The sequence below is a fragment of the Lontra canadensis genome, unplaced genomic scaffold (genome assembly GCF_010015895.1).
Source record: "Lontra canadensis isolate GAN:19392208 unplaced genomic scaffold, GSC_riverotter_1.0 scaffold5, whole genome shotgun sequence".
Classification (NCBI taxonomy): Eukaryota; Metazoa; Chordata; class Mammalia; order Carnivora; family Mustelidae; genus Lontra; species Lontra canadensis.
The window spans coordinates 36,061,859-36,076,161 of NW_022630999.1; the positions used below are offsets into that span (position 1 = coordinate 36,061,859).

At 39.9% G+C, this 14,303-nt stretch overlaps 1 protein-coding gene and 1 long non-coding RNA gene across 2 annotated transcripts in view; both read left to right on the plus strand.

The window, feature by feature from the left end:
• Positions 1 to 276: 276 nt before the first annotated feature.
• ATP6V0E1 (ATPase H+ transporting V0 subunit e1) overlaps positions 277 to 14,303 on the plus strand; it is a 29,632-nt gene continuing 15,605 nt past the window's right edge. Inside the window, exons 1-2 of the mRNA XM_032851832.1 lie at positions 277 to 464; positions 6,102 to 6,149. Of these exons, the coding sequence (XP_032707723.1) occupies positions 361 to 464; positions 6,102 to 6,149 (152 nt within the window). The 5' untranslated portion in view covers positions 277 to 360. The remainder of the gene's footprint in view (positions 465 to 6,101; positions 6,150 to 14,303) is intronic.
• LOC116864325 lies at positions 7,191 to 7,830 on the plus strand. The gene is made up of 2 exons (XR_004381993.1): positions 7,191 to 7,521; positions 7,552 to 7,830. It is a non-coding gene; the product is annotated as an uncharacterized LOC116864325 (long non-coding RNA).

A 14,303-nucleotide genomic window follows, 5' to 3' on the forward strand; every position in this document is an offset into this window, starting at 1 on the left:
ACCATCTTGTTTCCTATATAACTGGCCAGGTGACAGTTTGGAATTCTGTTTGAAGAATTGGTACAGATGTTTAAGGTTATTGGTCCAACTTCCCATTTAATCCAGGAATCATTCTGCTTAAGGAAGAAAAAAATCAGGAGGTAACTCGAAGGATACATGCATATTGCTCAGACACTATGGTCCATACGTAAAGTACACGGGATTTCTGGAGGGGCGGAGGAGCTGGGTCCTGCGCGCGGGTCACGTGGGGGCGCGGGAGGCGGGTCTTTGCGCACGCTGGTCACGCGGCCTGGTGTTGACACTTCCGGGTGGGACCAAAGTGAGGCGGCTGGGCAGGGGCTGCTATCTCCGGCGGCAACCATGGCGTATAACGGCCTCACTGTGCCTCTCATCGTGATGAGCGTGTTCTGGGGCTTCGTCGGCTTCTGCGTGCCCTGGTTTATCCCTAAGGGTCCCAACAGGGGGTAAGTACGCCAGGTTCGCCTTGGGAGGAACGCGCGATGGGGACCGGCCGGGCCGAGCGGGGGAGGGGGGCGACCTGCACCGGTCGCAGACCTTGCGGGGCCGCCCCAGACTGCAGAGTCAGGCCCGAACTCCTGCAGCCCCCCGACTTCTTACCGCGGCAGCTTCAGGGTTCCCTGATCCGAGGGTGACTTCCGACGAACCCTCCTTGGGACGGGGTTGCAGGGGATTTTTTTTTTCTCATCACGGGGCTTGTTTGGGGAGGGTGCATCAGAAATGGGTTTATACCGACTCCGGGAGAAGTTGTGGTTTGCCCCTGGACGACTTTCGCCCCTTTAGCCCTGCCCTCCACTCAGATGAGGCCTATAAAGGATCAAATGAAACAAATTGCCCTGTTTGCCTCACATGTTGTCGCCGTTGCACAGGACACAAGCTTGTGCAGCAGCGTGGAGCCTAGGCCTTGCATCTAGTGGGCCCCAGGTAATGAGGGCCTGATCTAAAGAGAGATTAGTGGCCAAAGAGCAGGAGGTGTTGTTTAGAAACCCCTGCGTCATACCTTTTGGAGGGCGCTCCTGCGCTTGTGTGTGAGTGTACCAACTTCTCAGAATGATTGACTAAGACTTTTCCCTTGGACTTTTTTGTTAAATAGAGCTTTTTCTATTTTGTAAGTAAATCTTTTTTGTTGTAGCATGAGATAGAGCCTTGTCTTCAAAGGAGCTTTGGAACACCCTCTTTCTGGTTCTTCTTTTACCTTTTAGTCATTTTTTTCTTAGCCCAAGATATTTGGAATGAAACTTAGGCTGAAGTCAGAGCTTGGCTAAACCACCATCTTTTGCTTTATTCTTTGAAACAAATTGATGGCTTTCCAGTGCTTTGCATGCATAGCAGGCATTCAGTAAATACCCATTGAGTGGATAATTGATAATTCTACAGCCTTTATTAAGGGAAAGAAAATGCCGTTACTTCCTTAATATTTTGTGACTGAAACTCCTTTTGCTGTCTGCAATAAACTTGTAGTAGACTTGATACGCCTATCTAACTTGAACGTAAATCACAGTGTTTAAAAAAGAAAAATGGTAGACGAATTTCTATCATTTGGTTGTATTGGGTTTCCTCTCCCTCCTTCACTTCCCCCAAAAACATCAGTTATGGAGGGTCATCTCTCCAGACTATAATAGATGATGCAGAGTGTTGGAATTTTAGGGTTATTAAAACAATTTGTGTTAACCAAATTTAATTTCTTAGTCTTGTTTGTCTTACTGGAGTTAGAGAACAACAAAATACTTTGTTGTGTTTTTGTCCTCAACTATTTCATTACCCTACTGTGTGTCTTTCCAGTCCAAATACTCAGAAAAGCATTTATTAATGTGCTTGTAACATTGACCACTCCTTTCTTAAAAGACCCCCATTTGGGACCCATCATCCCCAGCCCCGTTGGGGCTTGGTGCCACTGCTGTTATCCAGGGTAATGAAATGTCTCCAGTAGTACATGGACTACTCAGTTTCCAGCTCTAGTGTCATGGTTCAGGTTTGACCTGCTAGTGATACCTTATCTGGGTCTAATTCACAGCCTCCACCCCAATCCTTATATTTCCTGCTCTTGGCAGGATTGAGCAGTTCTTAAAACACAAAGTGTCCACTAGGAGTTACTGTATGACACTTTGAGAAACACTGCTCCTAGCTGGATGATCCTTATGACCTTGGACAGTTAACTTTTCAGTGTTCCCATTTCCTCATTGTAAGATGGAAGGAAATAGTAGTATTGAATTAGTAGTAGTTCCCCTTTAACTCCTGAAAGCCTGCGAGACGGTTTTTTAATACACGAAGGAGCTTAATTGCTTCAAGGGTAGGTGAATTTTTAATCAGAGCATTTGTGATTTCAAAGATTAAAAACATCTTCACTAAGGAGATAAAAGTGCTATGTGGCAAGGGAAGAAGAGAGACTTTGATATTAAATCCTTTTCCCTGCAAGACCCACGTGCTGTAGTTTTGGAATATAGGTGAGATTCAGTGGGGTCTGGAACCGATGGCCAAGAAAGAATAGTTGAGACATCATCTGTGTAAAAAGGAGAGCACGGGGACAGGACCGGTGGGCCTGCTGCCTGAAGGTTGTGAGGGGTGGCAGATTATGTACTAGAAAATCAGGGGAGATAAGGATAAGGGTGATTTCAAAAGAACTTTCATATGCTAAAGAGGACCTCGAGGTACCAGGTGCCTTGCCAATGTCTAGTTAAGGTGGTTCTTCCCCCCAACCCTCACCCCAGCAAGGTTTATTTCGAAGATCTTGGGGAGCTTCCTGGAAGAACGTCATACAAAGCCCACCCACTGTGGGGGGGGTGGAGCGGGGAGGCTGCTGGGTGTCAGCCCAAGCTTTGTCCTCAGCTAGCCTTCTACTCCCACATCACACGCACAGCAGAATGCAGGAAAATCTCTGTAGCTTAAAGCAAACCCCTTGCTCTCATTTTTTTCTACAACAGAAAATGGGTCAAATAAAAAGAAGTTGGTGTTTGGAATCAGACCTTTCATGTTTTCATGATTTCCTAAGCAGGTGCTCTAAAACCTTCCCTTTTTTCACGGTGGCTCCTTTAGCGGGTGGATGTGGAGGAGGGGTGGAGCTAGCTCACAGGGAGTTCAGTGAGCTCCGATTTGTTTCAAGCATAGGGAAAGGCAGAAAGAGTAGTAATGTTGTATTCCACCGCTGAGATACAATAATTGTTAACATACTCATATTTGCTTTGTATCTGTGAATGTGTGTGTATGTGTGTAAACACACGCATATATTTTTGCTAAATTGAAAGTGAATTGCATTCATTATGATGACACTTCTTCATCTCAGACACTTCAGCATGCAACCACTAAGCGGCATATTTGGAGAGAATAAAATATTCTCCAATAGAATATTCTCCAAAACCTATTTTTGTTTAGGTGTATTTATTTATTTATTTAAGTAATCTCTGTCTCCAGTATGGGGCTTGAACTCAGGACCCCGGAGATCAAGAGTCCTGCGCTCTTTTGACTTAGCCAGCCAGGCTGGAGGTGATGTTTTAATGAGGAGCTTTTGATACAAAAGTAGTAAGCCGGTAACACAGTAGAGCCTCAGCAGTTTGAGGTTTCTTAGGTGGTCTTTGAGGAAGACAGAAGACACAGGGATTCCAGGTTGAGGCAGAGGAATGAAGGAAAATGAGCAAAAGCTTGGAATGGAGAGGAGTAAACTTGATGTGTTTGGGGGGGACAGTGAGGCCTCCTGCTTTTGGGAGTGGAGGGTTGCTGTCGGAAAGTGGACATTGGTGAGGATGAGTGGAGGGAACTGATTACAGGTGAGAAGCTGGTTCTGATTGTGTAGCTCTTCAGAAATCAAACATTTTTGTTACGTGGCTTGCAACATTTTGTAACACAAACGCCGGCGCAAGCGCCGGCGCATGCTCATTCATGTATACAAGCATAATGTGTAAATTAGGTATTTCGAAGCGTGTGCCTTCACAACATATCCAGAATCTGACCAGTTCTCACTACTTCTGCTGCTACCAGCCTGGTCCGTGGATTATGGGAAACTGGTTTCTGAACTTTTCCCTTTGCCTCTCTTCCCCCAGTTTGTTTCTGCTCTGCGGAGAGGTCCTCATAGAATCTGAATCAGATTTTGTCAGTCCTGTGCTCAGATCCCTCCAAATAGCTTCCCTTTTCCTTTAGAGGCTACCAAGACACTGCCCTTAATCCTCATGAGTGTCAGAAATGGCCAAACTACAGTTAAACTATTTTAAAGGTGTTTCCAGTTCTGGTCTATATTCTCCCTTTTGCTGACCTCCCTCCCCTTGCTCTGCTCAGCAACATGGGCCTCTGTCCTCTTTTAACTCCTGGTACCATAGCACCTTTGCATTTGCTCTTCCCTCTGTCTGGAACACTCCCTCACCTTCAGGTCTGGACTCTCTTGCCACGTCCTCAGCAAGCCTTTTCCTGACTGCCCTCTTTTAATATTGCAAGTACACTGGGGCACCTGGGTGGCTCAGTGGGTTAAGCCTCAGCCTTTGGCTTGGGTCATGATCTCAGGGTCCTCCCGTCGAGCCCCGCGTTGGGCTCTCTGCTCGGCGGGGAGCCTGCCTCCCCCTCTCTCTCTGCCTGTTGCTCTGTCTACTTATGATCTCTCTCTCTCTGTCAAATAAATAAATAAAATCTTAAAAAAAAAATTGCAAGCACAGCCTCCAAACCTTGTATACCCTTATCCTTCTTTCCTGCTCTATTTTTCTCCATTAGCACTTACTGACCACCTGGCATACTAATGGTACCTATGTAATCAGTTGTTTAAAGTTCATCTTGTTTGTTGTCTGTCTTCCCCCACGATCATGTAAACTTCACCAGGGCAGGGGTTTTCATCCATTTCGTTGACTCCTTTTTCCCCAGAGCCTGGTACATACTGGACACTCAATTGAAAATCTGCTGAATGAATGAACGGATGTGCCAGTATTGACCACATAAAGTACATGTGCACACACAGAACTTCTAAAGGATGAATTGAAAATAAATATAAATAGGAATTCTGATATTTGCTACTTGTATTTGAGGAGATAGTCTTGCTTACTCTGTGGGGTGTGGAGACCCCTTCTTTGGAAATTACTCCTGTGAAGGATGGAGAGCATTGAAAGGTGTTCAGCTGAAGAGTGATGTGATGAAAGAATATTTTAGAAAGATGACTCTGTGATGAGTGTGGTAGGATGAAAGGGAAGGAAGAAAGTTTTGAATCTGCTAGCATTTGGTGATTCAGGATGCAGAGGAGGCAAGAACAAAACGATGACAGATTTGAGGAGTGGGTTGGATGGGTGGAAATGACAGCTTCTTCTGGGGTGTAGGATATTGGTAAGAGGAGCCTTTGGAAAGAGAAATGGGAACAGGATACCATGAATTCAGTTTTTTAAATGTTGAAATTCAGCTGACCAGAGATCCAGGTTTAACTATTTTTCAGACAGGAATAGAGATGGGAAGAGGTCAACATTGAAAAGATATATAAATATGTTTATGTAATTAATATATATAAATATAAATTTATATATAAATATAAAATACATATAAATATATAATATAATTATATATAATATATATTATTTATAAAAAATATATATTTAATTTTTTTTTAAGAATCATCTCGTTTTCATTTTAAGCCTATGTAGTTCTGGCATTTTTTTTTTTAAAGTTTGTTTATTTTTAGTAATCTCTTTCCCCAATGTGGAGCTTGAATCACGACCCTAAGATCAAGAATCACATGCTTTCCCAACTGAGCCAGCCAGGCGCTCTTAGAAAGTTCAGTTTTTACAAGTATCATGTCATTTCACTGCAGAGAAAACTACCAGATAGGTAGTTTCTTGGATGTCACAACTGTCACTGCAGCCTTTTGTGTTCAGTTGTCGATGGGTTTGGATTGGCCGTCAAAGCTGAGGCCTCAGTACAGATCCCTTCAAATACAAACCTTAATTACTTACTTAAACTTCTACTGAGTGCAGTCATTATTTGGTGTTTGAACAGATTTAGTTCCCTTTTCTTGGTGCATAGACCTTGCCAGTTTGTAATTTGGGAAGGAGGCTTAAACCATCTGACAGCGTCTCCCTGGTTTTCTGGTTATCTAATGATGGTTTTGTTTTGTTTTGTTTTAGAGTTATCATCACCATGCTGGTAACCTGTTCAGTTTGCTGTTATCTCTTGTAAGTATGTTTCTCTTGTAAGTAGTTTTTTCCCCCAAGATGATAGGAAATTACTCTTGGTATTTATAAGGTGTGTGATTGAAAAATAAATTCATGGAACATGACTGTTGTGAAACTTTACAGTTTTGTGTCATGGGAGCTTGTCCTTTATGTAACATCTAGAAATAGTATCCTAAGATGGAAAAGAGCACACTTTCTTTCTGTTCAGTACATTTACATAAAAACTGTACGGATGCTCTGTTATTCTGGCAATACATGTGTAAATTATTTGGCACAAATTTAAACCTTATAATTAGCTGGAAATTCCCCTTGTACTACTTTTATATTTTACTATTGTGAGGAATTTAGGCATACTCATTTCATTTAAATATCACTATGAAGCAAGTAAAGCATTCTTTATTATGACTTTCGTTCTTTGGCTAAATAGAAGTTGAGCTAGAATTGCAGTAAGCAAAGACAATTTTTTAACAATCATATGCTATATCAGTGTATGATAATCACACATTTAAATAGATGATACAGTTTGTGCAGACTGTTGGTTGAAAACGATTTTAAGATATGTAAGTTAATTCATCAACGTATGTTTTTGGAAAATCATTCTTAATCCTTTTGATTGTTAGAAATGGCAGAAGTGAACTTGAGCTATTGTAAAGGTTTCCAGTCCTTGTCTACATTCTCCCCTTTCCTGAAGAATGGAACAAGTCAAGCCCCAGAAAAAAACTGAGTATTAATCAGTTCGTGGATAGGATGGCCACTTCAAAGTACTCAAAGGTCTTGGGGCGCCTGGGTGGCTCAGTGGGTTAAAGCCTCTGCCTTCGGCTCGGGTCATGATCCCAGGGTCCTGGGATTGAGCCCCGCATCGGGCTCTCTGCTTGGCAGGGAGCCTGATTCCTCCCTCTCTCTCTGCCTACTTGTGATCTCTGTCTGTCAAATAAATAAATAAAATCTTAAAAAAAAAAAAAAAGTACTCAACGGCCTTAAGGTTTCTTTTCTTTTCTTTTTTTTTTTTTTTAGTTGAGATCTATTTTGCGTACCATAAAATTTCATCCTTTTATGAATTTCCTTTTAGAGTTTAGAACCAGTGGTTCTCTTTTCTTAATGAGAGCTGTGTAGCTTCCCAAGACCTCTTTATATGGAAAGGGTTGGTGTTGGCCAAGCTTTTGTTTAGTGCCCACATGACCTAGGAAACAGCAGTTTTAATCATGTGATGAAAGGTCATGGCGCTTTATGACTGTGAATCTGAATTTCTTATATCCTGGAGCTTTTGCACTAAGATTTTTCAAAGAGGTTTGTGGGGACGAGCCAATTCTAGTTGTTGGCATAGATCAAAATCTGCCTCTGTCAAAAAGTTATCACTGTGAATTTTAGGTAGGTGGTCATTCAGTCACTTGCTGGAGTGCAGCTTGAAGTGTTTAAAGCTGAATCATAAGGCACTGTAGAAATTTTGCTAAATGATGGTGGTGTTTGACTGCCTCAGCACTAGGGCTTAGATGATAAGACTTTCTGTAGTTGCCTTGTTTACTCTGTTTTTTCTAGTTAGAAGGGTAACTTTTTCAGGTGATACGGCTCAGCTTCCAGAGTGGAAATCAGACAGGTAGCATATAGAGAGAATTCTGCTAGCTGTGTTTAGCTTTACAGAGTAAAGGAGAAGTACATACATCATCAAGAATTTCACATTTTTTTAAAAGATTTTATTTATTTATTTAACAGAGAGAGAGAGATCACAAGTAGGCAGAGAGGCAGGCAGAGAGGGGGAAGCATGCGGGGCTTGATCCCAGGACCCTGAGACCATGACCTGAGCCGAAAGCAGAGGCTTTAACCCACTGAGCCACCCAAGCACCCCAATAATTTCGCATTTTAATAAGGGTGATTGAGCTTCAGTCTGTTCCACTGAATCTCCTGTAGAAATCCCAAGAAGGGAGCTCTTTTTCAGTCCAGGAGCCAAAGAGTGAGCCTATGATTGAAAAAGCCTTTGGTTTTTTTTTGTGTTTAAATATTTTATTTATTTATTTGATTGAGAGAGAGATCACAATGAGGCAGAGCAGCAGGCAGAGAGAGAGGGAAGAAGCAGGCTCCCTGCCGAGCAGAGAGCCCGATGTGGGGCCCGATCCCGGGCCCAATCCCAGGACCCTGAGATCATGACCTGAGTCGAAGGCAGAGGCTTCAACCCACTGAGCCACTCAGGCGCCCAAGGCCTTTGTTTTGATTTCTTTGAAGCTCTCTTCTGCCTGATAAGCAAGGTTGGTGGTAGGGTCTTAAAAATGGAAAATTACCACACCGAAGAATGACTAGAGATTAAGAAGATGGGGCAGAAACATTTTGTGACTTTCTGGTCCTCCACTATCTTTGAAATTTGCTTAATTTTTGTAATATTTTCTTTAAGACAAACAAGAAACCTTTCCAGTTAGTCCCATGCTTCTTATTTTCATTTTCAGGTGTAAAATGAATAACTGGACATGGCTAGAAGCTATACCTCTGAGTCTTAGTGACTCAATTGAGACGTATCTGTGAGCCTTTACCTCTCACTGTCTAGATTTTTTCATTTGTCCCAGACATGCTGGTGACTTCTCTGTTGACAGTGGATTAATACTGTCATCAGTGTATTAATAAGGATAGCACACAGTGTACCAACATTAAATGTTTCTGGAGGCCATCATATGGGGAAATGAGCTGTGTAGTATAGACTTTATGAAGTTGGTTTTTTTTCTTTTGTTTCTTTTTCTTGAAACCTGATCATATATCCTATTTAGCAAAATGTCCGCCTGGAACATGGGTGGATAAATTGAATTCAAACCCCAAATACTTCATTCCACAAAGGGACGAAATTCTGTCCCTTTGTAATAAATTTGAAATTCAAACAAAACTTCACTGTTTGGAATTAGTAAGTATAATTTTTTTTGAAAATACCTCTTGAAATAAATCACACCCAAACTGAATTTCCTAAGCAAAGTTACATTTTGAAATATATTCATGGCCTTTTAGATTGCCTTCAGTTTATGGCAGTTTTTTCCTCTGTCCAGTTTGTTCTGGTTTAAGATTAGATTCATGGGGCGTAACTTGTTTGAGCTCTGGAAAAAATCAGGATTTCTGCCAGTCCAACCAGTTTGTGCTAATAGTTCAGCAGAGGAATGTCTGAATGTTATACATCTGGTTCCCTCTTTGAAGCACAAGGTCACTTTTGTTCCTTAACCGTACAATCCTGTTAGTTACTGTTCCATACTTTGTTTTAGTCTTAGGTTAGTTTTTAATGTTGAATTATGATGCAGCTTACCCAGAGTTGGAAAACTTACATCTTCAGGGTAAATTAGAAATTTAGTGCAGTGTTGTGAAGGTACAGTTGCTTCTTGGAAAACATGTTTTATCTTTAGCACTTGACTAGTTGTGATACAGAAGAGGAAATAATGACCAAAAGGCAGGAGTCCTTGGTTCTTCTAGGCTGAATGTATGTGGCCTGATTACATTGTAGTATGGTTTTGTGAATTTTAAATTGAGATGCTGTGTATGAAAACTTGGAACAGACAACAAGGAAAATATAAAGTAATACTATCATTGGTTTGTTAAAAGAAATTATTTTAATTCAGGGAAGTATGAGTAACTTAGGAGCACAGTTTGCTTACGAGGCTTTTGTGGCATGTATTTTATTGAGCCTTACTAGAGTTCATTCACTCAACCTATTTACTTAGAGCCTACTTTGTGCTAAGCACTGGATATATAGCAGTGAATAAGTAAGACAGATGTAGTCCCCTGCCCTCTTTAGTGAGGAGAGACAAACAGTAAACAAAGCCAGAAAAGCCTCAGTCACTTCCCGAAGTGGTTCCCTCATCTACTTACTACCACAGGGTCTTGTTCTGTGACCCCAGACAAGTCTTCCTCACTCACCTCTCCAGCCCCCTAGCTGCCCATTGAACAAGGAACTACACAGCCTATAGGAACTCGGCGCCACTTGTCCAAGAATGTGCAGATCTATGGCTGAGCCCAGCCTTGCTTTGGTCCTGGCTGTAGAGCCCGTTCGGGCACAAGACATGATCACGTCCCAAGATGTTCCACTTTGCTTTCCAACCAAATAGCCACAAGCTGGTCAGTTTCAGGGATGCTCTTTATTATAGCTTTTTTTTTTTTTTTAACTTTCTGCTTTTGAACTTTTAAAACCTGCTATATGCCCTTTACAAAAATTTGTCCCCTTGTCACTCACCTTAAAAAATTATCAACTCATGGCCAGTCCTGTTTATCTCTGCACACTTTCCTACCCTACCCTAGATTATTTTGAGCTTATCTCTAGTTATTTCAATATATATGTCTAAAAGATGATCATTCTTTTCCTGTGTGTAACTATAATACATTATCACAGACAGGGAAAGTTTAATTCCTTTACATCATCAAATATATTTAAATTGCCCTCATTGTCTCATTATTTATTTTACAATATATTTGAATGAAGATGCTTATAAAGACCACACATTGCAGCTAGTGGATGTCTCTCTTTATCAAGTCTCTCTTTGTCAATTTCTTCTCCATTTCTCTCTCTCTCTCTCTCTCTTTTTTTTTTGCACATTTAGTAGGAAAAAACTGGGTTCTTCAGAGAGTGGTCCTTGTTAATTGCACACACCATGGTATTATTTAACATATTCTTTGTTCTGTATTTCCTGTAAGTTGGTAGTCATCTAGGAGATAGATCACATTCAGGTTCAATTTTTTGGTTAAGTCTGTTTCATAAATGGTATAGATACTTTCATCAGGGAGTACATAATGTCTCATTTGTGCTGTTGGCATCATTGATGATATTATGTATCTGTAATTTGCTTATTCATTAGTTAGAATACGTCCATAAATACTTAGTTTCATATTGATGTCAAAAAGTTGAAGTCCTCCGTGTTTCTCTTTTAAGATAATTTGGCTATTCCCAAATAGCCATATATATTTTAGGATCATCCTGTCAGTTTCTATACTAAAAAAAAGCCTGTTAATTGTAGTTGGCATTGTGTGGAATCTATAGATCAATTTGGAGAGAACTGACATTTTAACAATACTGAGTCTTCTGATGCTCAAGATGGTATATATTTCCATTCATTTAGATTTTTTTTTTATTTCCTTCCTTCTCCTGAATGCTCTTTTTCTAACTTTTTTTTTTTTTAAGATTTTATTTATTTATTTGACAGGCAGAGATCACAAGTAGGCAGAGGCAGGCAGAGAGAGGGGGAAGCAGGCTCCCCACTGAGCAGGTAGCCCAGTGAGGGGCTCGATCCCACTGCGGGGCTGAGACCATGACCTGAGCCAAAGGCAGAGGCTTTAACCCACTGAGCCACCCAGGCCCCCCTCCTTTTTCTAACTTCTTACAGTGGAGACTTAGATAAATGATTTTAAACCTTTGTTCTTTTTAAAATGTAAGCAGTTAATGCAGTAAAATTCCTTCTAAGCATTGCTTTAGCCACAGCCTACAGATTTTGATGACACTGTATTCTTCATTAATTTTTAAATATTTGGAGCTTTTCATCAGAAGACAGACTCCTTAAGATTCCAGTCTTTTTTGCAACTGGGACTTGTCTTATGGCCCAGCATAATGGTTTATCATGATGATCATTTCAAGGGCACTTCAAAAGATTGTATATTTTGCAGTTGTTGAGTGTAACTGTGAGGTCATGATATTTCAGATCTTCTATATCTTTATTGAGTTTTTGGGTCACTTTTAGTGATTACTAAAAGAAGGTATTAAAATCATCAGCTATTGCGGATTTTTAAAAAATTCTTTCCATGTTTGTTTTATATGTTTTGAAGCTATATTATTAGGAGCATGAACATTTCTGTTTTCTCTTCCCAATGAATTGACATTTTTATCATTATAAAGTATCCCTGTTTATCCTTGGTTATATTACTTGACTTGATTTTTTACTTTGTCTGATATTGATAGTCATACCATCTTTCTTATCCTCATTATATCTGTCTTTATGCCTTTTTGCAGACAGCGTACAGCTCAGTCTTTTTCGTCCATTCTGACAGCCTTTGCCTTTTAATTGGATACTTCATATACAATTCCAGTATTTATTGACATAGCAAGGTTTGGGTTCATTGTTTTGTTAATTGTTTTCTGTTTGTTTCATCTAGTTTTTTGCTCCTCTGTTCTTTATACCTTATTTTTTTCTTTAAATTCAATTAATTAACCTATGGTGTACTATTCATTTCAGAGGTAGAGTTCAGTGATTCGTCAGACTTACATAGCACCTAGTGCTCATTACATCATTTGCCCTGCTTTTATGCTTTATTTTACATGAATGGAATATTTTCAGTATTCTGTTTTAATTTTGCTAACGGCTTTTTTGCTATACTTTTTAGTGTTGCTCTAGAGATTACAATATGCATTGTTAACTTTTCATAGAGTACTTAGAGTTGACGCTGAACCACTTCAGATAAAATACAACAACTTTGCAACAATATGATTCTATTTACTCCACATCATTTGTACTATGGTCATGATATATTTTGCATCGATGTATGTTCCAAAACACTGCAGTGTTACAGTTTTTACTTCAAAGATCATGTTTTATAAAGAAATTAAAAGAAGTCTCCTCTATTTACCCACATGTTTATCCTTTGTAGAGTTCCTTATTTTTGTAGATTTGAGGTTCTGACATCCCCTTAGTCTGAGTTTTTATCTGATATCCCTTTTGTCTAAAGAACTTCCTGTAGTATTTGCTGTAGGACAGGTATGCTAATAACAAATTCACTCATCTTTTATGTACGAAAATGTCTATTTTTCATGCTTGGTTTTTGAAGGATAGTTGTTCTGGATATAGAATTTTGAGTTGACAGGATGTTTTTTTCCCCTTTTAGATGACTTTAAAAAAGCTCTTCTATTTTCTGGCCTCCATTTTTTCTGCTGAGAACTCAGCTGTAATCTGAATAATTGCTCCTCCTTATGCATTCTTTTTCCTCTGGATGTTATCAAGATTTTTTTCTCTTTATCTTTGGTTTTAGCAATTTGACTATGATGTGTGTAGGTGTAGTTGTTTTTTTTTTTTAAGATTTTATTTATTTACTTGAGAGAGAGAGAGAGAGAGAGTGCATGAGAGGGGAGTGGGAGAGGGAGAAGCAGGCTCCCTGCTGGCTCATTCCCAGGACTCCAGGATCATGACCTTAGTGGAAGGCAGTCGCTTAACCAGCTGAGCCACCCAGGCGCCCTGTAGGTGTAGTTTTAAGATTCTTTTGATTGGAGTTTGCTGAGCTATATGAATCTGTAAGTTAGTTTTCCATCAGTTTCAGCATACGTGTCTTCTATTTCTTTCTACTGTATTCTTTTTCTCCTGAGACTCCAGTTGCACCTATGTTTGATTTTTTTTCCCAATTTTTTTCCTCTTATTTCTTCAGATTAGATAGTTATTGATCTGTCTTTAGGTTCACTGACTATTTCTTCTGCTATCTCCAGTCTGCTTGTAAGCCCTATTCAGAGTTTTAGTTTATATATTTTACTTTTTAGTTCTAGACTCTCCATTTGGTTCTTTTTTGTAGTTTTAATTTATGTTCTGACATTCCTGATCTGGTCATTCTTACAGCTAGTTTTTTTTTAGGCTTTAAACTTATTTATAATAGTTGCTATAAAATCATTATCTTTTTTAAAGATTTTATTTTTATTTATTTGAGAGAGAGAGAGGGAGTGAGAGAGAGCATGAGAGGGGCGGTCAGAGGGAGAAGCGCCGAGCTGGGAGGCTGATGCGGGACTTGATCCTCGGGCTCCGGGATCGTGACCTGAGCCGAAGGCAATGGCTTAACCTACTGAGCCACCCAGGCGCCCTCATTGTCTTTTAATAACAATATCTGTATTATTTTGGAATGGTGTGGAATTCTGTTGATTCCTTTGTTCTTGATTATTAATTATGTTTCTTGTTTTTGGGGGGCATGACTGTTGTTTACTAAATATTGGATATGGTAAATGACAGGGACCCTGGATTCTACTTACTCCTCTGAGAATGGTTAAATTTTCTTGTAACAGTTAAATTATTAATTGATCACCTTAAACTTATGGAGAGTTGGTTTTATACTTTGTTGGGACAGATCTGTATCACTTTTACCCCCAGATTAGAATGAATTCTCCATTAAAGTGTGCCCCTTCTGGTTCTGGGATTTTGTGGAAACTCTGAGGTGTTTACCAAGTCCTTCTAACTT